Source organism: Sus scrofa, chromosome 14 (genome assembly GCF_000003025.6).
Source record: "Sus scrofa isolate TJ Tabasco breed Duroc chromosome 14, Sscrofa11.1, whole genome shotgun sequence".
Taxonomy (NCBI): Eukaryota; Metazoa; Chordata; class Mammalia; order Artiodactyla; family Suidae; genus Sus; species Sus scrofa.
In genome coordinates this window covers 38,741,944-38,765,665 of record NC_010456.5, presented here as the reverse complement: position 1 = coordinate 38,765,665, position 23,722 = coordinate 38,741,944, and the positions used below count along the sequence as shown (strand labels likewise).

The window sequence follows — 23,722 nt, the reverse complement described above, 5'->3', positions numbered from 1 at the left end:
TGCCCCTGTCCTGAGAGCTTATTTTCTACGTTTCTTACAACCCTTTGTGGCTGCTGCATTCGCGCTGATGTTTTGATAAGTCTGGTCCTTGGGCCCCTGGGAGCCTGTTCAGAAGGCAGAGTCCTGGACCTCTGCCCTGTGTCAGCCACATAGGGTAGGGTTTGGAGTGTGCACTTTACAGCAGCAGTTGCCCTGGTGCCTGAAGGTCTGGGACCCACTGCTATAGGGTTGAGCTCAGCCCGGCACTCAAAGCAGCGACCCGAGTATCTGGGAACTTCATCAGCGCCTGAGGCCATGAGGACCAATTTGAAAAGAACACTGGGAGTTCCCATGGTGGCGCGGTGGAAATGAATCCGACTAGGAACCATGAGGTTGCAGGTTCGATCCCTGGCCTTGCTCAGTGGGTTAAGGATCCAGCGTTGCCGTGAGTTGTGTAGGTCGCAGACAAGGCTTGGATCTGGCGTGGCTGTGGCTCTGAAGTAAGCCGGTGGCTACAGCTCCAATTAGACCCGTAGCCTGGGAACCTCCATATGCCGCAGGTGCAGCCCTAAAAATAAATAAATAAATAAAATAAAATAAAATAAAGAGAATGCCGGATGGAGAGTGAATGGCAGAGCACTGGGGTTTCACCGTGAGGGCTTAGGACAGAGGGAGAGGGTGAGGTGATGGAGGCTGGTTGGAGAGTGGCTCCGAGTCCCTGCCCAGGGGATCAAGCAATGTGCTCAGATGTCCTCACGACAGAGGCCCCTCTGCTTCCAGGCCCCTCCCCTAGCTACTGACTGAATTAATAGGCCCTGGAAGCAGGGCCTATTAATTAAATCAATTTATTTTAGTTAATTAAATTAATTATTAATTAAAGGGCACTGCGGCTTGGAGAAGCAGGTTCCCAAGGACCCTGAGGCCGAGGGCCGAGGGCTCAGAGGTCAGTGTGCCAGTCCTGGCTCAGCTGCTCTGGAAAGGCCAGCTGCCTAGGGCTGGGGGCCCCGATGCGTACTCACTTGCAGCAGTTGGGGTAGAGGATTCCGCAGAAGAATTCCATGCCCACGATGGCGAAGGAGTAGTAAAAGGTGAGCAGGGTGAGGCCCAGGCTGGGGAGGAGGGGCAGAAGGGAGAGGATGATGGAGGGCCGGGCAGGAGAGGCCAGCTCGCCCGGCAGCCCTGGCCTCCTGAGACCCCTGCGCTGACCGCTGGAGAGGCATGCCCCTAGCCGGGTCCACCAGCTGGAAAGTGCCTGCAGGGGAGGGGCCTCGTGACTCAGGTCTGGGGTCAAAAACGGTGCGCATCAGGACTCTAGTACCAGACGCCCCTCTACCAGCAATTCACCCCTTACCTGTGAAGGTAGACTCACAGGTGACCCTTACCTGTGAACGCAGACACAGGTGGTGAGTGAGTTGACAGCTCCCTGCCCTCCCTACTAAATATTTCAGACAGGTCAGTGGAGAAAAGTGGAGCCAGGGAGACCCTTGGTGGTCAGGAGAGCTCGGTCTCCGTGAAGACCTGTCAGACCCTCGATTTCCATCCTTTCCGGGACTCCTCCTTGCCCTCCCATGACCACCCAGCGGCCCTCCCCGAGGCGGGCACAAGCTTCACGACACCTGGCCCTGGGGGCCAAGAGGCAGGGCAGTACCTGGCCATGCGGGGCAGCAGCTCAAACATGGTGTCCAGCACGTTGCGGTAACGCTTCTTCAATTTAAACAACCTGAGGGAGAAAAGAGGGCCAGGCCACTTATAAGTGCCGGGCGTGGCCGCAGCCCCGCCATCCACAGCTCCAGGAGGGGCCAGACAGACCTGGCGCATCTCTGCCCCCAAAGGCCTACTTCTTTCAGAGCCGCCAGCCTGGCACCTGGCTCAGGCAAGCGGCACCCTGGGAAGGGACAGTGGCAGTGCCAGGCCTACAGGGCTGGACGGGCCCCTCCCTGAGGGGGTGCCGGGCAGGCCTCGGGTGCGGTGCAGCGGCTGTTCGCCACGGCTTATGCATGAAGCGGGAGGCTCAGAGCAGGGTGAGGCCTTGCCCGAGATGATGCACCAACCCTGGGAAGAGGGGAGAAGGCTGCGCCCCAGAGAAGCGGGGAGGGGGTAGCCCCTCCTGGGTAAGAAAGGGCGACCCCACCCCCACCTCACCTCTCAGGAAGGGTGGGAAGGAGTGAGAAATGTGAGTGGGGTTGTAGCCGGACATCCTAGAGGAAAACCAGCTTCGGAGGACACCAAGAGATCCCCAACTAGAAAGGGCCACCACCATCCAGGCCTTTCTACATGTTTTTACTGATATCCTGCAGTGGTCCCTGGCAGAAAGCTGAGACCAAGTGAGGATTTTTCTTTTTGTCTTTTTAGGGCCACACCCACAGCATAAGGAGGTTCCCAGGCTAGAGGTCCAGTTGGAGCTGTAGCTGCCGGCCTACACCATGGCCACAGCAATGCGAGATACAAGCCATGTCTGCAACCTACACCACAGCTCACGGTAACGCCAGATCCTTAACCCACTGAGCGAGGCCAAGGATCAAACCTGCAACCTCATGGATCCCAGTTGGGTTCGTTAACCAGGCCATGACGGGAACTCCCAAGTGAGGGTTTTTCTTGACAAGCAACTACGCCAGAAAAGCATGGTTGGGGTGCAGTGGGTTCCCCAAAGTCTCTTTGGACCCTCAGAGGCTGTGGCACTCCGGTTTATGACCCTGAACACATGGGTTTCTGTGGGTGCAGCCAAACTAGCACAGGCCAAGTTCACCTGAGCCATGTTTCCTTCCCATAGTCAGAGGCAACTGGTCCCCAGATGCAAGGATGCAGGCAGTCTGCACGCCTGCACAGGTGGAGACAATGCCCCCACCCCCAGTGCTCCAGCAGGGGACGTGCCACCTCTGACACCAAGCCTGTGGGCCTCCTGGCTCCTTCTGGTCATTCCCTGGACCACTCCAAAGGCACCCTCTGCACACCCCCACCACCCACCGCCCACCACTCCCAACCCCAGCCCTGCCCTGTCACCTCAGCAGCTGGAGGGGACGCAGGACCACTATGAAGTAGAAGGGCTCCATGTTGAAGGCCAGAGCCAGCAGCCCCAGGAAGGCGAATGCTGTGACAGAGAAGTCGAACCTGGGAAGGAGGGGGAGAAGCCACTGTTTTTTTGTTTGTTTTTTTTTTTTTTGTCTTTTTTGTTGTTGTTATTGTTGTTGTTGTTGTTGTTGCTATTTCTTGGGCCGCTCCTGCGGCATATGGAGGTTCCCAGGCTAGGGGTCCAATCGGAGCTATAGCCACCGGCCTACGCCAGAGCCACAGCAACGCGGGATCCGAGCCACGTCTGCAACCTACACCACAGCTCACGGCAACGCCAGATCCTTAACCCACTGAGCAAGGGCAGGGACCGAACCTGAAACCTCATGGTTCCTAGTTGGATTCGTTAACCACTGCGCCACGACGGGAACTCCAAGAAGCCACTGTTGGTTCAGCCCACCCCCAGTCTCTCCCCAGGAAGCTGGCCGCTCCCCAGCCTGTGCCCACTGCTCCCTTCCAAGGAGCCCACACACCAGCCATGGCCAAGGCGGCAACAGGCCCATCAGTGGCCTGCGGCTGGCCAGATGCCTGCCACTATGGGGTTTGAGGCTGGCCTGGCTGGGTCCCTGTCACAGCATACACCTCAGGTCAGAAATACCTAGAAAACCCCCTCCTGATGGTCCCACACTGGTCTCACATAGACACGGGTTACACCAGTGATACTGATGGAGGTATTGAGGGCTGAGGCAGGGTCGTAGGTGAGTCCCACCTGGAGACCAGCTAGCCCTGCTTAGGACAGAGGGGCCTCTCCCTCCAGATACACATTCATACTCTATAAACAGCCTGCAGACACTCTATTGTCCTGCTGCTTCTCTACTTATTAACGTGCTTTACTTTCACGACCCAAGACCTCGTGAGTGCCGCCTGACTTCCCGGGTGAGTTAACTTTCACGGGTGGCAGGCGACCTCTCGGGGACTCTGGCTGAGGCAGAAGGGCCGCCAGCTCGATGCTGACCAAGCAGCAGGACGTGTGGGACTTCCTTCTCTGTGGCTGTCGGGGTTTTCAAGGAGGAGAAAAGTGCTTAGTTGTCAGGGAGGGGTCTGGGGTTAAGTGACTCAGAAAGAGCCAGCCAGCCTAAGGACCCCTGAAGGGCCATGTCCGGGAGGGACTGGCGGGGACCCTGAGGAGTCCTGGAGCCATGAGCAGAACTGCTCCAGGGCATGGAGGCCCCACCCGGCCAGGGTCCTTCCCTCAGACAGTGGGCAGTGGGTGCAGAGGAAAAAGGACCCGGGGCTTTCATTAGAGCCTCTGACGTGGTTAAGAAACATGCTCTCTACTCACAGATTCCACCCGGAGGACAGGTACTCAACGGGGCCCAGGCCGGCAACCTTCAGGAACAGCTCCACCCCGTAGACTGTGAGCAGGAGGAGCCCGTTAGCAGCAGCCCCACCACAGCCTCTCCCACCCCCGGCCTGGCTCCGTCCCTCCTCAAGACTCCTCTGAGATCCCTCCAGACATGTCACACCCCTGTGAGAGTGGGGGCTCCAGGGCAGGCCTGGCCCAGATGCTCACAAGAGAAGCACTCGCTCCCTATCCCTGGGAGCGGCCCAGGCATCGTCTGTCCATCCTACAGATATTTCCTGAGTACTTCTTCCAGGCCAGGGAAAGATGATGAATGGGGGAAGGAGGCTGGGGAAAGAGTGTAACATCTGAAGGGATCAGGGGCCAAGCTGGATAGGATCTTGGCCTGCTTGAAGGGAAGGTCAGTTATCGTTGGAACATAATGAAAGAAGGAAGTGAAGAAGCGGGTGTAGAGGGGGCATCAGATCACCAGGAGACACAGTCACGAATAGATCCCAGGTGCTTCTGACCCCAGAGTTTGTGCAATGAATCACTACGCTACTCTGAACTCTGATGAAAAAGCCAAAGGGTAAAGGCAGTAAAAGTGATACTTTTAAAGAACAATGAAAACACCTTAGGACACAGTGTGTTTGGGATGTTTAGGCGTAAAAGGTAGATAGGGGTGTTAGGAAGAGCAGTGTGGTGTGGAAACGAGTGCACTGGACAGAGGAAACACCTGGGCAAAGGTCCAGAGGTAAGAAAGGGTAGGGAGCCCTGGGGAGCAGGATGTGTTCAGGGGCATTGCAGGTGGGGCGAGGGTGGAGGTGCTGGCAAGAGATGAGGCCTGAAAGGAAGGCTGAAGGGGCCCCATGTAGCTCCATGAGTTGCACCCAGCACAAGAACCTGGTCCAGAGGGCAGTGGGGAAACCACCAGTCTGAAACAGGGGTAGGATAGAATCAGACTCAATTACTGCTCCACTCTCGTTAAGCTTTCCCGTTTCAGAGAAGAGCCGTGAAACCCGAAAGGAAGGTCTCGCCAGTTGGTCAATTGACAAGCCATTGATCAAAGCCATGTCAGAAACTTACTAGTCAGAAAGACGAGGTAACTCCAGGGCACATGCTTGGAGAAGAAGTTCCCACCTGGAAGAGAGGCGGCAGTTCAAGAGGCAGGCCAGGTGTCCCCACAGGATAGGCCAGTGCCCCGGCCAGGCTCACCTTTCATCATGAAGGTCTCCACGAGGATCCAAACCCCATTGACTGCCACCACCAAGTCTGCAACAGACAGATCCATTATAGACAGAGAAAGCACAGGTGGTGTGGAAAACTACAGGTCATAGCTGCAGCCCTTGGTTAGTTTCTAAGCAACTCTGAGATACACAGACAGCAGGGCTGCTCCATATGCCCACATAATAGGTTAACTTCCTGCTTAATGCTTTTGCCATAAGCCAAATCGATCAGTGGTTTCGCTTAGAAAACAAACAGCTAGATATCTAAGAACACTCTGTATGTCACTGGAGGGATACCAGTAAAGATGTTTAGGTAAAACCTACCGATTATTCCAAGTTGGTGTAAAAGATGAATGGTATGTGAAGGGCTTGAGTATTGGAAATGTTTGTTTTTCCCTAGGCACATCTGATTTTTAAATAACTGCAGGAAGTAGTTACCAAAATTGCATGTGCATTTGGCCTTTCACCCAGCAGTCCCAATTTTAGGGATCCATCCCAATGAGATATTAGGAAAAGCACAAAACAATGTATACTGAAAGCTATTCACTGAAGAAATATCTGTGATAGCAAAAAAACTAGAAAGCAACCTAAATAATCAATAGGGGACTAGATGACTAGGACACGTTCATGCAATGGTGAACTGTCAACTATAAAAAGTAATGAACATCTCTAGATGTTTAAATGGTGTGGTCTCTAGGATGTACTGTTAACTAAAAAAAAGCAAGGTTGAAACTGTGTAAACTATGCTAGTTTATTTAAGACAGGGAAATGTGCACATATGCATTTACTAATAGTTTTTTTAAAATGAAGGATAGGAGTTCCTGTTTTGGCTCAGTGGAAACAAACCCTACTAATATCCATGAGGACACAGGTTTGATCCCTGGCCTTGCTCAGTGGATTAAGGATCTGGTGTTGCTGTGGCTGTGGTGTAGGTCGAAGCTGCAGCTCCAATTCAACCCCAAGCCTGGGAACTTCCATGTGTCGCAGGTGCAGCCCTAAAAAAAATTTAAAGATGGAGAAATTTAAAAATTAAAAAAAATAAAAATGAAGGATAAACCATGATAAAAATTACCTAGTTGGGGAAGGGACAGGATGAAATGAGACTTCCTTGAATTTACTCTGTTTTGTAGACCTGACTTGGAATTGTGTGTGTGTATATACAATAACATAATTATAAAGCAAAATTAAGTGTAAAGAGCAATTCCTAAAAATAATTCTGGAGAAATAAAGAAATCTAAACTTGTATTTATTTCATGACACATCCCCATGGAGAAAAATGATTCCAGGTGACCTTAAAACATAGTCATCTGACATTATCAATGGAGTGGTATTTTAGCATTTTTCTTGTTAGGGTTGTATTGGTATTGTTTTTTGGAGACTGTTATGTGTGAACTGTGAGAAAAGGCAAGTGAGTGATTATGTCAGTGTTGTTGGGAACCAGGATTTTAAGACCAGGACTCTACATGTGAAAGAATGATGAAGTTAGTTAAAAAACCCTATAGTCTGGAATTTGAATTAAAAATTTCAGAATAAAGAATAAACCTACCTAAGGAGGCAAAAGACCTGTATTCTGAAAACTATAAGATGCTAATGAAAGAAACTGAAGATGACACAGATGGGAAGATATACCGTGTTCTTGGACTGGAAGAATCAATACTGTCAAAATGACTATACTACCCAAGGCAATCTAGATTCCAGAGCAATCCCCATCAAATTACAATCCAAAGCAATCTACAGATTCAGCGCAATCCCTATCAAATTACCAACGGCATTTTTCACAGAACTAAAACAAAAATTTTTTTTAACTGTAAGGAAACTCAAAAGACCCTGAAAAGCCAAAGCAATCCTGAGAAAGAAAAACAGAACTGCAGGAATCAGGCCCCCTGACTTCAGACTATACTACAAAGCCACAGTCATCAAAACAGTATGGTATTGACACAAAAACAGACATAAAAATCAATGGAACAGGACAGAAAGCCCAGAGATAAACCCATGCACCTCTGGCCAATTAATCCATGACAAAGGAGGCAAAATTACCAGCCAAGACAGGGAAGCAACCTAAATGTCCATCAACAGAGAAATGGATTAAAAAGATGTGGTACAGGAGTTCCCATCATGGAGCAGTGGTTAACGAATCCAACTAGGAACCATGAGGTTGTGGGTTTGATCCCTGGCCTTGCTCAGTGGGTTAAGGATCCGGTGTTGCCATGAGCTGTGGTGTGGGTCACAGACGCGGCCCGGATCCCTCGTTGCTGTGGCTGTGGCGTAGGCCGGAAGCTACAGCTCCGATTAGACCCCTAGCCTGGGAACCTCCATATGCTGCAGGAGTGACTCAAGAAAAGGCAAAAAGACAAAAAAATTTAAAAATAAAATAAAAACAAAATAAAATAAAAAGATGTGGTACATACATACAATGGAATATTACTCAGCCATAAAAAGGAATGAAATAATGCCATCTGCAGCAATATGGATGGACTAGAGATTATCATATTAAGTGAAGTTAGTCAGAGAAAGACAAACATCATATGATATCACATGTGGAATCTAATAAAAAATGATACAAATCAACTTGTTTATGAAACAGAAAGAGACTCACAAATTTCAAAATCAAACTTATGGTTACCAAAAGGGAAAGGCTGGGAGAGGGAATACATTAGGAGTTTGGGAATAATATATACACAATACTATATATAAAACAGTTAACCAATAGGGACTAACTGTATAGTACAGGGGACTCTACTCAATATTCCATAATAATTTTGACCTATATGGGAAAAGAACCTGAAAGAGAACAGATTGATTTATGTATAACCGATTCACTCTGCTATATACCTGAAATTAACAAAACACCATAAATCAACTATACTCAATACATTTTTTTTTAATTAAAAAAAATAAAGCTTTTAGAGTTACCATTGTAGCTCAGTGGAAACAAATCTGACTAGTATCCATGAGGACACAGGTTTGACTCCTGGCCTCGCTCAGTGGGTTAAGGATCTGGCGTTGCCATGAGCTGTGGTGTAGGTCACAGACATGGCTTGGATCTGGTGTTGCTGTGGCTGTGGCGTAGGCCAGCGGCTATCCCTCCAATTCATCCCTTAGCCTGGGAATTTCCATATGCTGTGGGTGTGGTCCTAAAAACAGACAAAAAATAAATCAATAAAAATAAAATAAGGCCATCAACTGACTCCTAACTGGAAGAATAAAATATTAATCACATTCTTTTTCTCTGCATGCAATATTAAAAAGAATCATTAAATCTTTTTGAAATAAAAGGAAAGAGAGAATCCTTTGGGAAAATGGAAGGAGAGGATGGGATTAAGATGGCAGAGTAGAACTAGAACTAACTTTCTCTCATAAAAGCAACAAAATTACAACTAACTGCTGAACAACCTTCAACAAAATAGACTGGAAACAATCAAAAAAGATATCCTACTCCATAAGACAAAGAGGCCACACTGAGACAGTAGGAGGGGTGATTACACAATATAAGCAAACACATAACTGCTGGGTGGGCGGCCCACAGACTGAAAAGTAACTATATTGCAGAGGCTCACTGATGTGAGTGAGATTTTTGAGCCCCACGTCAGGTCCCCATGCTTGGGGATTTGGCACTGGAATGAGGAGGCCCAGAGCATTTGGCATTGAGGGCTAGTGGGGCTTGTGTGCAGGAGCTCCATGGGACTGGGGAAATGGAGACTCCACTCTTGAAAGGTGCACGCATACTTTCATGGGCACTCATCCCAGGACAAAGCAGAGACTCATTAGGAATCTGGGTCAGACCTGCCTGTGGTTCTTGGAGGACCTCCTGGGAAAACAGAGGGTGACTGTGGCTCACTGTTGGAGAAGGACATTGGAAGCAAAAGTCTTGGGAATAATCATCAGTGGGAACTCCTCTAGAGGTGGTCATTTTGGGAAAATCTGGCCCCACCCATCAATGCTGAGAAGCCCCAGGCCAAACAACAAACTGGGTGGGAACAGGCAGAAGACCCCCCCAGACACACAGTCACCTTTAATCACACCCAGAGACAAAGCCCCATCCACCAGAGGGATAAGAATCATCTCCACCTACCAGTGGGCAGGCACCAGTCGCTGCCATCAGGAAGCCTACAGCAAGCCCCTGTAACAACTTCAGCCAGAAAGAGGGCAGACAACAGAAGCAAGAGAGGCTGCAAACCCTACTGTCTGCAAAAGAGACCACACCAAAAATCTATACAAAATGAAAAGGGAGGGAAGTATGACTCTGATGAGGAGAACAAGAAAAAAAAAAAACCAAAAAAAAACCACGGAAAAAAGCTAAGTGATCTGGAGATTACCAACCTCCATGAAAAAGACTTTAGACTAATGATAGTAAAGATATTCAAGATCTTAGAAATAAACTGGGAGTTCCCGTCGTGGCGCAGTGGTTAATGAATCCGACTAGGAACCATGAGGTTGTGGGTTCGATCCCTGGCCTTGCTCAGTGGGTTAAGGATCCAGCGTTGCCGTGAGCTGTGGTGTGGGTTGCAGACGCGGCTTGGATCCCGCGTTGCTGTGGCTCTGGCCTAGGCCAGTGGCTACGGCTCCGATTCAACCCCTAGCCTGGGAACCTCCATATGCCGCGGGAGCGGCCCAAGAACTAGCAAAAAGACAAAAAAAAAAAAAAAAAAAAAAAAAAAGAAATAAACTGAAGGCAAAGATTGATAAAAGAAACATTGAGCAAAGAAATAGAAGATTTAGGGATTAAGCAAGCAGAGATGCAAAAAAAAAAAACAAAAAACAAAAAAAAAACAATTGAAATAAAAAAAATCCACTAGAAGCAACCAACAGCAGAATACAGGAGGCAGAATAATGAATAAGCCAGGTGGAAGACAGACTAGAAGAAATCACTGACACAGAACAAAAAAGAGAAAGACTGAAAATAAATGAAGACAGTCTCAGAGAAATCTGGGACAACATTAAATGCACCAACATCCCAGAAGAAGAGAGAAAGGGCCAGAGAAAATATTTGAAGAAATAATAGCCAAAAACTTCCCCAACATGGGAAAGGAATCATTCATTCAAATCAGGAAGCAAAACACATACCATATAAAATAACCCGAGGAACACCCCAAGACACATATTAATCAAACTGACCAAAATTAAAGACAAAGAAAAAACACTGAAAGCAGCTAGGGAAAAGAAACAAATAACATACAAGGGAACCCCAAAAAGGTTATCGGCAGATTTTTCAGCAGAAACTCTGCAGGATAGAAGGGAGTGGCATGACATATTTAAAGTGATGAAAGGAAAAAACCTCCAACTAAAATTACTCCACCCAGTCGGGCTCTCATTCAGATTTGAAGAAGTCAAAAGCTTTACAAACAAGCAAAAGCTAAGAAATTCAGCACCACTAAACCAGCTTTACAACAAATACTAAAGGAATTTCTCTAGGTGGAAAAGAAAAGGCTACAACTAGAACAAAAACATTACAAATGACAAGGCTCACCAGTAACGGCATACATATAGTAAAGGTAGGAAATCATCCACACCCAAATATGCTACCAAAATCAGAAATCGTGAGAAGAGGAGGGTACAAATGCAAGATACTGGAGATGCACTTGCAATTAAGAGACCAACAGCATAAAACAACCTTGTATAGATATAGACCACTATATCAAATCTTTATGGTAACTGCAAACCAAAAATCTATGATACACACATAAATAAAAAAAAGCACTCCAAACACAACACTAAAGACAAGTCATCAAACCAGAAGAGAACGAGAGAAGCAGCGAAGACAAAAGACCAACAAAAACAAATCCAAAACTGTTAACAAAATGGCAATAAGAACATACATATCAATAATTACTTAAATGTAAATAGACTCAATGCCCCAACCAAGAGACACAGACTAGCTGAATGCATACAAAAACAAGACCCAGGAGTTCCCGTAGTGGCGCAGTGGTAAACAAATCCAACTAGTAACCATGAGGTTGCGGGTTCGGTCCCTGCCCTTGCTCAGTGGGTTAAGGATCTGGCATTGCCATGAGCTGTGGTGTAGGTCGCAGATGCTGCTTGGATCCCACTTTGCTGTGGCTCTGGCATAGGCCAGAGGCTACAGCTCTGATTCGACCCCTAGCCTGGGAACCTCCATATGCCACAGGAGCAGCCCTAGAAAAGGCAAAAAGACAGAAAAAAAAAAAAAAAAAAAAAAGCAAAAAAACAAGACCCATATATATATATATACTGTCTTCAAGAGGTCAAATTCAGTTCTAGGGACACATACAAATTGAAAGTGAGAAGACGAAAGAAAATATTCAATGTAAACGGGAATCCAAAGAAAGCTGGAGTAGTAATACTCATATCAGACAAAATTGACCTTAAAGAATATTATAAGAGACAAAGAAGGACATTACATTATGATCCAAGGCTCAATCCAAGAAGGTATAACAATTGTAAATATATATGCACCCAACATAGGATCACCTCGATATATAAGGCAACTGCTAATAACCTTAAAAGGAAAAACTGACAATAACACATAATAGCAGGGGACTTTAACCCACCACTTATAGCAATGGACAGATCATCCAGACAGAAAAATCAACAAGGAAACACAGGCCCTAAATGATGCATTTGACCAAATGGACTTAATAGACATTTATAGAACATTCCATCCCAAAGCAGCAGAATACATTCTTCTCAGGTGCACAGGGAACATTCTCTAGGATTGATCACATTCTGGGCTACAAATCAAACCTCAGTACACATACACAAAAATAAACTCAAAATGGATAAAGACCTAAATATAAGACCAGATACCATAAAACTCTTAGAGGAAAACATAGGCCAAACACTCCCGGACATAAATCACAGTAATACCTTCTCAGATCCACCTCCTAGAGTAATGACAACAGAAACAAAAATAAACAAATGGGACCTAATTGAACTTAAACGTTTTTGCAAAGCAAAGGAAACCCTAAACAAAATGAAAAGAAACCCACAGAATGGAAGAAAATATTTGCAAATGAAGGCACTGACAAGGGATTAATCTCCAAAATATATAAACACCTCCTACAACTCAATACCAAAGAAACAAACAACTCCATCAAAAAATGGGCAGAAGATCCAAACAGACAAGTCTCCAAAGAAGACATACAGATGGCCAAAAAACACATGAATAGATGTTCAACATCACTAATTATTAGAGAAATGCAAATTAAAACTACTATGAGGTACCACCTTACACCAGCCAGAATGCCCATCATTAAAAAGTCTATAAACAATAAATGCTGGAGAGAATGTGGAGAAAAGGGTACCCTCTTACACTGTTGGTGGGAATGTAAACTGGTACAGCTGCTATGGAAAACAGTATGGAGGTTCCTCAAAAAAACAAAAATAGAATTACAATATGATCCAGCAATCCCACTCCTGGACATCTATCCAGAGAAAGCCATGACTCGAAAAAATTCACATATCCAATGTTCACTGCAACACTATATACAACAACCAAGACATAGAAACCACCTAAATGTCCACTGACAGAGGAGTGGATAAAGAAGATGTGGCACATATACACAATGGAATATTACTCAGCCATAAAAAGGAATGAAATAATGGAATTTGCAGCAATATGGATGAACCTAGAAATTATCATGCTAAGTGGTTAGTCAGACAGTGAGACACAAACATCATATGCTATTACTTACACATGGAATCTAAAAAAAGGATTCAATGAACTTCTTTGTAGAACAGAAACTGACTCACACTTTGAAAAACTTATGGTTACCAGAGAAGACAGGTTTGAGGGAAGGATGGGCTGGGGGTTGGGGATGGAAATGTTGTAAAATTGGGTTGTGATGATGGCTGTACAACTCTACATATAATAAAATTCTTTGCATTTATAAAAAATATCAGGATAAACTCACAATATAGCTTATGTATTAGAAAAAAATAAAAATAAAAATCCTACCTCTTTCCATGGAAAGCCCTGGAAACAATAACCAACTCCAAACAATGAGCACCTCTAGCATCTCAGATTGTGGTCTCTAAACACAATTTCCCACTAAAGGGAACCACAGATCCTTAGAAAGAGTGAGTCCAATCAAGCCTCAAGATTAGCAGAAATTTCTGCATCTGCTGTCCAGTTGGTCACCATTAGCCACATGTGGTAACTGAGTTCTTGAACTGCAGCTACTATGATGGGAACTAAATTTTTAATTTTAGTTAGCTTCAATTTAAACACTTGTGGCTAGAGGCTGCCACACTGGACAACACAGCTCTAGCTATAACTATCAAGTTACAGGAAATGAGCAACAAAGGAACTTGCAAAATGAAGACTGAAGGCCAAACAATCCTGTTCCTTTGACTAAACATTACAAAGGGAAGAAAATGGATGAGTAGTTCCAGTCATGGCTCAGTGGAAATGAATCCGACTAGGAACCATGAGGTTGCAGGTTCGATCCCTGGTCTCGCTCAGAGGGTTAAGGATCCGGTGTTGCCGTGAGCTGTGGTGTAGGTTGCAGATGCAGCTCGGATCTGGCGCTGCTGTGGCTGTGGTGTAGGCTGGTGGCTACAGCTCCGATTAGACCCCTAGCCTGGGAACCTCCATATGCTGCAGGGGTGGTCCTAAAAAGACAAAAGACAAAAAAAAAAAAAAAAAGAAAATGGATGGGGGAGAAACCTATGGATTGAAACAGGCTAAAGTGACATATCAACCAACTGTAGTTTGTGGCTCTGGAATCTGCTTCCAAAAACTCCAGGTCTAGAGTGGAGGTAATAAGCTGGAGTGAGGGGACAGATGGACAAGAAAGACAGGCCATGAGATGGTAACTGTTGAAGCTGGGTGATGGGTATGTGGATGCTCATTACACTCCCTCTACTTTTCTACATGTCTGGAGTGACTGCAGGACTTAGCCCTTGCCTCTCTGTACCTTCTGAAGCAGTAAGACTCAGGAGGAAAGGGACCTAAAGCTGTGATATTTCACACTTACACATGAAATACTGGAAGGCCTTGGACTTCACAAGGATGTTAATTCCTATTTGAAGAGAAGAAATGTTAATAGCAATGTTCATATACAAATATATGTTCCCCTACCACGAACGTCACACATGTAAGCAACCAGGACGTTTATACCAGGTGGTAAAAGGAAAAGGCCTGCTCACAGAGGGACACCCACACTTATGTCCAGACCCCGAGACAAGACTGCACTGCCAACAGGCACTCTGGAAAGAGCCTGGGCAACCGGAGCCGGGACAGAGCCGAGCAGAACAAAGCTCTGCTGGCCATTGCTCCTGGCTTAGACCCAGCACTGTTTATTCATCCATTTGAGTAACTATCATCCCAATAGGATGGAAAATTTGCTAAAAGAACATGGAGTAACATCAGCTGCATTCAAAGCCCCAGCTGTGGGAGAAATCACAAAATAGGCTATACCATCTGAACTCTTGTTGACAACGGCCTGGACCCCTGTGAGCAAGCCATACCCACTGAGGAACTCCAAAACTGGCATTAAACTCGGGGAAAACTATTAGGTAAATAACATAGAGTGCTCCACTCTTTAAAATGTTGAATTTTATATGACGCAAGTACCATGTAAGGGATCGGGTACACTAGCTACATCCTGCTGCAGAAGGAAGGTCAAAATCCATTATTAGGTAAAAAGGCAGGTTTCAGAACAGAATATGTAATGTAATCCCCACTGCTGTTTTTATTTTTATGGGGGTTTTTTTGGGCTACATCCATGGCATGTGGAAGTTCCTGGGCCAGGGATCAAACCAGTGCCGCATTTGCGACCTGCGCCGCAGCTGCCACAATGCCAGATCTTTAACCTGGTGCGCCACAGGGGAACTTCCTCCCCACTACTGTTTTTAAAATGCATAGAAAAATAACCAGCAACAGAAGGAAACACATCAGAAAATGAACAGTGGTCACCTCTGCATGGGAGGCTTATTTTCTTCTAATTATCTGATTTTGTATCTGTTTTCATCACTGAATAAATATTCCATAATTTCGGGGCGGGGGCGTGGGGGTGGTGGTGGTTTTTAACGTTGCTGATTTCCTTCCTAGTCCAACACTATTTCCCTGCCAGAGTCATCACACTCTCTTGCACACACACAGACATTTAGGCCTACACACACACCCCTCTGGACACGCCCTTTAAATGCCCATCTGTGGTCTTGGGAAACCTCCGTTCGTCCCCAGCTGCCAAGACACCACATTCAGGTCAACCTTACCTTTGAAGATGAGGAATGCTGTCCTGGGAAGCTCATCAAACCAGTGCTCTCTATTTCTCTTTGCCTGGCCAAGGAACGGGGCCATGGGAGAGAGGGCGTTAGGACCAGTGACCAGAACCCAGCCCTAGGGGCTAGGATGCCGCCTTCCTTTCCTGCTCTCCCAGCTAACTCGAGAAACAATGAAAACACTCAGAGATCTACAGAACAACAAAGCCAGCCAACGTCTGCTGAACTTTTCCACATGCCACGCACAGGTATTATTTCTATATAATCCTGAAAGTAGCTCAGCAGGGAGGGATTCTCGTGATCATACACTTCCCAGGTGAGACAAGCCTTGAAAAGGTCCCATAGCAAGCCTGATGTCACAGGGTGACTAATGGGGTCTGAGAGTCTGTGCTCTTTTTTTTTTTTTTCTTTTTATGGCCACACCTGCAGCATATAGAAGTTCCCTGACTAGGGGTTGAATAGGAGCTGCAGCTGCTGGCTGCACCACAGCCATGGCAACACCAAACCCAAGCCGCATCTGTGACCTACGCTGCAACATGCAGCAATGCTGGATCCCCAACCCCCTGAGTGAGGCCAGGGATCGAACCCACATCCTCATAGAGACAATGTCAGGTCCTTAACCCACTGAGCCACAACAGGAACTCTTGACATTCAGCACTCTTAACCAGGACACCACATTGCAGACAGACAGGGAGATGCAGGGCCAGGGGCCACCTGTTACTCCTACAGTGCGTGGCTCCCAGCAGAGAGCTAAGCCGCCCCAGGAGGAAAAGAGCTGGATGGCCAGGTGCCTCCCGGTTTCATCTCCCTCCTGTGGAGCCATCTGCCTGGTCCCTTCCTGGTCTCACAAGAGCACCTACCTTCCACTTCAAGGCAGCCACTTCATAGATGTCATAAAAGTCCTTCAGGCTGTCAAATGCAACATGAAAAGGCAAAAAGAAAAAGAAAAAAAAATGGGAACACAGTCCTGATTTCAATCCTCTCTCTCGCCTGCCTATGGTCACCTTTGGGGGTGCAGGGTGGGAGGGGAGGAGGCGACATCTGGGCGTCCGAGCACATCAGGGCCTGGGGGACCTGTACCTTAAGGCATATGATCTCTTTCCTCCAAGTATTACAGATACTTAATCCACTCAGTCTACACTGACTACTGCCAGCTTCCACCCCCCAGGGAGGTGGCCCCTGGATGAGCACCATTCTCCAGCAAACAGGGACTGAGTCTCCATTAGCAGAGGACTTAATAGAACAACTGGGAGCAAGAGCTCAGCCCAAACGGGGGAGCTCACTCACTCTTGTCTCTACAGCAGGCCTGCTGCTTCTCAAATCGGAAAGAAAGCTTTTGATCATCAGCAGTCAGAAGACCAAGACTGCCCATGGAGAGCTCAGGGCCCATTTGTTTGTTTTGCTTTCTGGCCATGCGCTTGGCATGTGGAAATTCCCAGGCCAGGGATCAAACCTGTGCCACAGCAGCAACCCAAGCCACTGCAGTGACAATGCTGGATCCTTAACCTGCTGAGCCACAGGAGAATTCCTCAGGGCTGGTTCTTCGAGACTGTGCCAGGACTGTGTGTGTGTGTGTGTGTGTGTGTGAGAGAGAGAGAAAGAGAGAGAGAGAGAGGGAGGGAGAGGGAGAAGGAGAGGGAGAGAGAGAGTTTCATGCTGCTCTGTGGATCTGCTCACCTGCAACCACCCCACTTCACTCATGGGTCAAGGGTGAGCAGTGGGCAAGTCTATTCCAAAGGAAACCAACATGTCCCCCTTTTTGTCGCTAGTTTACACTGGATTTAGGTTGGCCGTTTGTCATTGGTAAAAAGAATCTTGAGAAATAGAGCCTACATGTGTAAGAATCTCTACGAAGAAAACTAAAGCCTCTAAGGGCCTCCCCCCGGCTCTCTGGCCCAGCTGGCTCCTGTGAACGCCGTGTCCGGCCATACTGAACCCACCTGTGTCTGCTCTCACCTGAGCAGAGGCCTGTTGCTCTGATTCAGGGCCTTGAAAGTGAGATAGCGCTCCCCAGCGCTCATCCGGGGCTTGTAGAAGCGCATCAGGCCTTCAAACTGCCTGTAGGAGATGCCGGCGGGCCTCTGGGGGAAGAGGGAGGACGGCCACATGGAACACAGGACAATGCAAAGCTCCGACCACTGCTTCCCTTGACAGCAGCCACACCCGATGCCCAGCTTCACATGGGACCCCAGAGTGCCCTGTTCTTTCTTGTTCTCCCAAGGGCAGGACTCCTGGTTTCTGAAGCTGCTGACCCTCCCACACTTAGAGAATACAGGAGGCAAGGGCAGGTGACCAACCAGGGACCAAACCCCCTCCCCCTTCCCTGGTCCACACCCTAACCCCCTACCCGATGGCTGACAAGCAGGCGGTAGGCATGCTGGATGGCAGTTCGTTTGTGCAGCAGCAAAGACTTGAACTTGCGTTTCTCAATGTCATTGAAGGTGTCGAATACCACGGCCAGAAGCTGTGAGGCAAGAGCAGAGACTTGGCTCCTGTGCATGGCGGCAGAGCCTGAAGGAGCCAGGGAGCCGGCCCCTGCCTCTAGGAGGCACTCTTCTTCTGCCCAGAAAGGCGGTTGTTGAGAAGAGCCTCTGGCCTGCCCCAGGGAGGGCAGGATGTCATCTCCAAACCTCAGCAGAGGAAGATCATTCACTGCCACTTGTAAATTTCCCCTCTGGGGATTCGTGAGGACATGGCTATTGCATTCTCCCCAGGTTTTTCTTCTCTCTGCCTACAGCTCGTCCCTGGCCAGGCAGGGACCAGAGGCAGTGAGGGGGACACACCAGGTTCTTTGCCCAATTCAGCTCCTTGCGATGGCGGGGGAGACTGTGTGTCCATCCTGTGCTCTCCCAATGTCAGAGCAGGAAGGAACTCTCCTTGCCAGACGCTTCCTCCCCTGACCCCTTGTTCCCTTTCCTGCTGGGTCTGCGAGGCCCCAGGAATCAGGATCATGAAGGTGGCCAGCACACAAGGGCTCAAGGTTCTGGAAATGCCTAATTCCAAAGTGAGTACGTGAACAACACAGTCTGTGTTATCAGAGGGTGACAGGAGGGCAGGAGCAGAATTTGAAAGACATTTTGGAAACACTTTTTTTCTGTCAAAAATATTTTGAGGGGAACTCTTTCCATCCCTTCAAACTAGTCCCCCATATTTCCCTTTAAATCAAGGGAGAATCAGCACATCTATTCCTGCAAAGGGTCAGAAAGCAAACATTTTAGACTCTGCAGACCAGATGGTCTCTGTGGAAACCATTCAGCTATAATATGAAAGCCACCGTAGACAATATGTAAATGAACGGGAGTGGCCATGTACCAATAAAACTTTATTGACAAAAACAGGTGGTGGGCTGGGATTTGGCCTCGGTTGCTGACCCATACCCTAGAGTCTCTCAGCTCTAAATATCTTACAAGCTAAAGCAATTACACATAACACTATTTTATGATTCTGAACTAATAATAGAATAAAAGAACTGTAAGATGTATGAAGAGATATCCAACATACTTACTTTGGGTTTTGAGGAATTAAAAGAAAATATTTTCCTTCTTTAAGACATCACATTTTCAGATTTCACAAGTCTACCCCAGAGAAAGTGTTTTCTATTTTTATACTGGGCCTGACGGTGGTCACTGGTGTGAGAATGAATGCATGCCCTTCCGAAGTATAAAAATAAATGCAAGGCTTGTTAAAGGGCTCTCCCTGATAATTCTGGCACTGCTGTGGTCTCAGCATCAGCCTGGTGGCCTGGTTTGGGAGATGATCCACCGATGACAGGTGGCCAGCTGAGCCTTTGCAAACACCTCCAAGATCCCCAGTGTGCACAGGGACTTTATGTTCTCCTTAAAGGAATGTGTCCCAAAGGCTCAGGATAAACGGGGTGGGAATACGCAAGACATCCCCAGCCGGTGGATGCAGTAGGATAGAGTGATTGAGAGCAGGGCCCTGGAGTCAAACCAGCTCACCTGGCCACCCCAAGATGTGTAGCCACGGGCAAATCACCCTCTCAGTCTGATCCTCAGTTTCCTCAACTATAAATTGAGAATCATCGTAAGACTTCCAGGATTTGAGTGTTAAATTATTTAAACCTCAGAGTTCCCTCCGCGGCACAGTGGGTCAAGTATCCAACTGCAAGTGCTCGGGTCACTGTGGAGGTCTGGGTTTGATCCTGGCCCAGTGCAGTGGTTAAAGGTTGCCACAGCTGTGGCTTGGATTCAATCCTCGGCCCAGGAACTTCATATGCCATCAGGTGCGGCATATAAAGGAAAAAAAAAGTAACCTCATTCATAAAGCACTTTGCAGAATGCATGGCTGAAGCTTAATAAGTGCCAGCTTTTATAGCTATTATAATATGTCTGCTGTGAGAAGGAAAAGGTCCCAGCACAGCTCTGGTTTAAACTCTAACTCTGTCGTCAGCAGGAGTGGTGGCACTAAGGCAGGGAGGCTGCTACCGCTAGTAACTAGCTGAACTCAGGTCCCAACAGGGAATTCCTAACCACGCCACACTAACTATAGTCTGGGACTCGCTTACCTGATGTCCTTCCCCTCCCTCTCCATCCCTATGGCATGGGCTGGGGCGGCTCCAGCGGAGCACAAGGCAAGGCCACTCACCAGGTTCATGATGAAGTACAGCTCGATGGAGAGGTACACGATGAAGAAGACGCAGGACCAGGGGTTGCGGGAGTAGGAGGGCATCATGACATCTGGGAAACTATATGTGCAGAGTGTTACCTGCAGGACCTGTGTCCGCTGGTTTCTGTCTTCCGTAAGGACAGCTGTCCTTCTGCCTCCCCCAGCCCCATGCCCCTGGTCCTACTCTCAGCTCACCAGACCACTCCCATCCCTCATGCGCCCCATCCCACCCTCAGCACTTGCCTGGGACAAGATGTGGAATATTCTTTGCTGAAAAGAGGAGACCCCGGGCACAAGCAGAGGGCAGAAGCCAGAGCAGAGCCCAAACTTACTTGGCTGTGGTCAGAAGGACAAACAGACTGACGATGCTGTCCTCCAGGGTGCTGAAGTACTGCGGGAGGGAGAGGAGGACATGTGGGCGACAGGCTGAGGGCCACCTCTGGAGCCCTGCCCTCCCCCTCGCACCCCACTCACTCCTCCCTCCTCCCCAGGGATCCCAGAAGGACAGCAGAGGAACAAGCAAACATAGGGTCCAAGGCCTTCTTCCTGAGCTCAGTGCTTCCCGCAGAGGCAGACAAGTGGCTTTGGGACTTGGCTCCCAGAGAAGCACATGTTTGCACAATTAGTCGGGCTCTCCTTCAGTGCTCCTCTGCCAAAATGTTCGTGTTCCAAATCTGAGCCTGGAAGAACCCCTCTCAAGGGCAGGACAGGGACCCCCTTGGCGCTCAAGGAAGGAACCAGCTCCAATCTGGGTGACAGGGAACTTGCAGGTGCCACATGCTATGATGAGAAACCAAGCAGGGCAGCCCTTCCTAATGTGGCTGGAGGGGGGGCAGAGGGGGCAATCCAGCCACTTTGTCTGAGGGGAAAAGGCCTCACATAAAGGAAGAAATAGCCAAACATGTTGATCAATTACTTACGGGGTCTGAAGGATTTGGGGAGAACAAGTAGAAACCTAGAAAATGGTGGGAAACAGATTGAAAAAAGAGAGCAGCAGTCCCACGCCTGATGTCAAAAGGACTGGATAAATAAATGTAAATGAGTGCAGTGGGCAGAGGGAAAGCATAGGGAGTGGTGGGGACTGTGGCAGAGCCCAACACGGGCTCTGTCTAAAGCACCAGATAACTGCTGCCATTTAGGAGTGTGATCCAAGGACCATCAAGTTGCACGTGTGGCTCAGATCTGACCCCTGGCCTAGGAGCTCCAAAGAGGCTGGCTGGGAGTTATTTTGTGGTACAGCAGGTTAAGGATCCTACATTGTCACTGCAGCGGCTTGGGTCGCTGCAGGAACTTCCACATGCTGCAGGTACAACCCCCCTCCCCCCAAAAATTTTTAAAAGTCTGGATATACAGCATAGTGACTATTTGACAAGACTGTATTGCTTATTTGACAGTTGCTAAGTAGCCATTAAAAGTTCTCGGTGAGAATGAAAAAAATTTGTAACTATGTATGGTGATGGATGTTAACCATATTATGATGACCATTTTGCAATATATACATATCAAATCAAATTGTACACCTAAAGCTAATACCATACTATGCCAATTATACATCAATTTTTTTAAAACGCAAGTTAAAAAAATTTTTTTTAAATCTTTATGGCTAGAAACCTGTGTTTTTGTGTAAAAAAATCTAATTTTTAAATGCTGATTCAATACTTTCAGACCAAACGAAACTCATCCATAGGCTGGACTGGGAACCCAGACTGCTGGCTTACAAATCTTAGGTTTTGGGAACATGACAGCCAAGTAACAACTCCAAAGGGACCCAGTTGTTCCCTGCAGCCAAGGGTCCAAGGGTGGGAACACCATTCATTTCTTCCCTCCTGGAAAGGGCTATTCCCCCGAGGCCTTGAAACCTTGAGCGGGAAAGGGTGAAACTCTGCCCTCGGGGTAGTCAGCCCCCTCAGAACACGGAGGAAAATCTACCAAGGGTGGTATGGAGGGTGGGGTAAGAGGGAGTCACTGGCTCAGAACAGAGTAGATGTGCAGGCCCAGGGGTCTCAGCACTGGTGCGGGCCTGAGATCAGGGCTCTTTGGTTCCACAGTATTTGCCAGCTAAGTGCTGGAGAAAGGACCTCAGGCTACCTCATCGTGTTCCGAGATCTCCACTGTCTAAACCCTGTGTCTTGATGTACATGTCACATAAATCCTCGATCTTATCTGAAGGGGCAAGACCTCCTCGGAGTGAGAAGAAGGCCATGATCTTGCTGTTACATTTAGTGAAGCTGAAACGTGCAGACCACAAGGTCCTCGGCATATACTGCAGAGAAACTCTCCCGCAGGTGTGCCAAGAAACACTCGAGGATGCTGGCTCCACTGTGATCTCTGAGAGTGAAAAATGCCCACTCACGGAAGGACTGATAAACAAACTGGGTGTATTCCCATATTGGATCATGACACTGCAGTGAAACTGAATAACTCCATCTAGGTGCATCAGCATGAATAAAGGCTGGGGGGTAGTATTTCTGGGAGCACAAAGGAATTGAGATCATGAAATGCCACAAAGGTGGCCTCTGTTTTTGTTTTTTTGGGTTTTTTTTCCTTATACTGCACTTCCTAAATTTCAGTCCACAGGTGTTTATTTTTTATTTTCTTTTTACGGCCACATATGCGGCATATGGAAACTCCCAGGCTAGGGGTCGAATCACTGAGTGAGGCCAGGGATTGAACCTGCAACCTCAAAGACATATGTCAGGTTCTTAACCCGCTGAGCTTCAACGAGAACCCCCATGGGTGTTTCTACCATTTTGAAAACCTCTCTAAATGTCTAAAACTGTCCACGTGCACTTTTCTTAAACTGTGAGTCTGCTCTCAGAGAGTGCCGGGGTGCTGGCGTTCAGGAAAACTCACCGAGGATGGCGAAAATGATCATGAAAAAGAGGAGCAGCAAGAGGATGTCCATGAAGGGCGGCAGGGACTGGAAGATCTGGCGCAGGTTGCTGAGGAAAAAGATGGGGCCAGGAGGGGTGAGGCGAAGCCCAGGGGACTCCGACGTCTGGGACTCCTCCGTGGGGTACGCGTCTGTCAAGATAGGGGCCTGATGCTCTGGACTCTCAGAACACTAAATCCTATCGCACCCTGGCTTGTGACATCATGCTCAGTGATTTCCTAGGACTTCCGCTCAGTGGGTGATAGGGAAGAACCAGGGCAGGTATAGTGTTTACTGAACCCAAGTAAGCAAGCACCCCATAAGAGACTGAGACAGAAGAAGAAGGCCAAGTCCATGGCCTTGGGGGCCAAGGTTAGCGTGCACAGGATGTGGGAAGACATTTCAGGGCCACCCAGTTCCAGGACACTTGTCTCTGGCTTTGAGGATGGGCATGATGAGTGGCCAGCC

At 47.8% G+C, this 23,722-nt stretch overlaps 1 protein-coding gene across 5 annotated transcripts in view; it reads right to left on the bottom strand.

Annotated features, from left to right (window-relative positions):
* The window catches only part of TPCN1 (two pore segment channel 1), a 74,510-nt gene that overhangs the window by 7,524 nt on the left and 43,264 nt on the right, over positions 1-23,722 (bottom strand). For all 5 annotated transcript variants that reach the window (XM_021073264.1, XM_021073266.1, XM_021073265.1 and 2 more), the window contains 15 exons: positions 23,236-23,324; positions 21,303-21,337; positions 20,715-20,773; positions 20,362-20,461; positions 18,104-18,220; positions 17,713-17,837; positions 16,617-16,665; positions 15,751-15,814; positions 14,508-14,552; positions 5,543-5,599; positions 5,414-5,467; positions 4,328-4,400; positions 2,980-3,087; positions 1,628-1,699; positions 999-1,088 (listed from right to left, as the gene is read on the bottom strand). In XM_021073264.1, the coding sequence (XP_020928923.1) occupies positions 999-1,088; positions 1,628-1,699; positions 2,980-3,087; positions 4,328-4,400; positions 5,414-5,467; positions 5,543-5,599; positions 14,508-14,552; positions 15,751-15,814; positions 16,617-16,665; positions 17,713-17,837; positions 18,104-18,220; positions 20,362-20,461; positions 20,715-20,773; positions 21,303-21,337; positions 23,236-23,324 (1,137 nt within the window). The remainder of the gene's footprint in view (positions 1-998; positions 1,089-1,627; positions 1,700-2,979; positions 3,088-4,327; positions 4,401-5,413; positions 5,468-5,542; positions 5,600-14,507; positions 14,553-15,750; positions 15,815-16,616; positions 16,666-17,712; positions 17,838-18,103; positions 18,221-20,361; positions 20,462-20,714; positions 20,774-21,302; positions 21,338-23,235; positions 23,325-23,722) is intronic.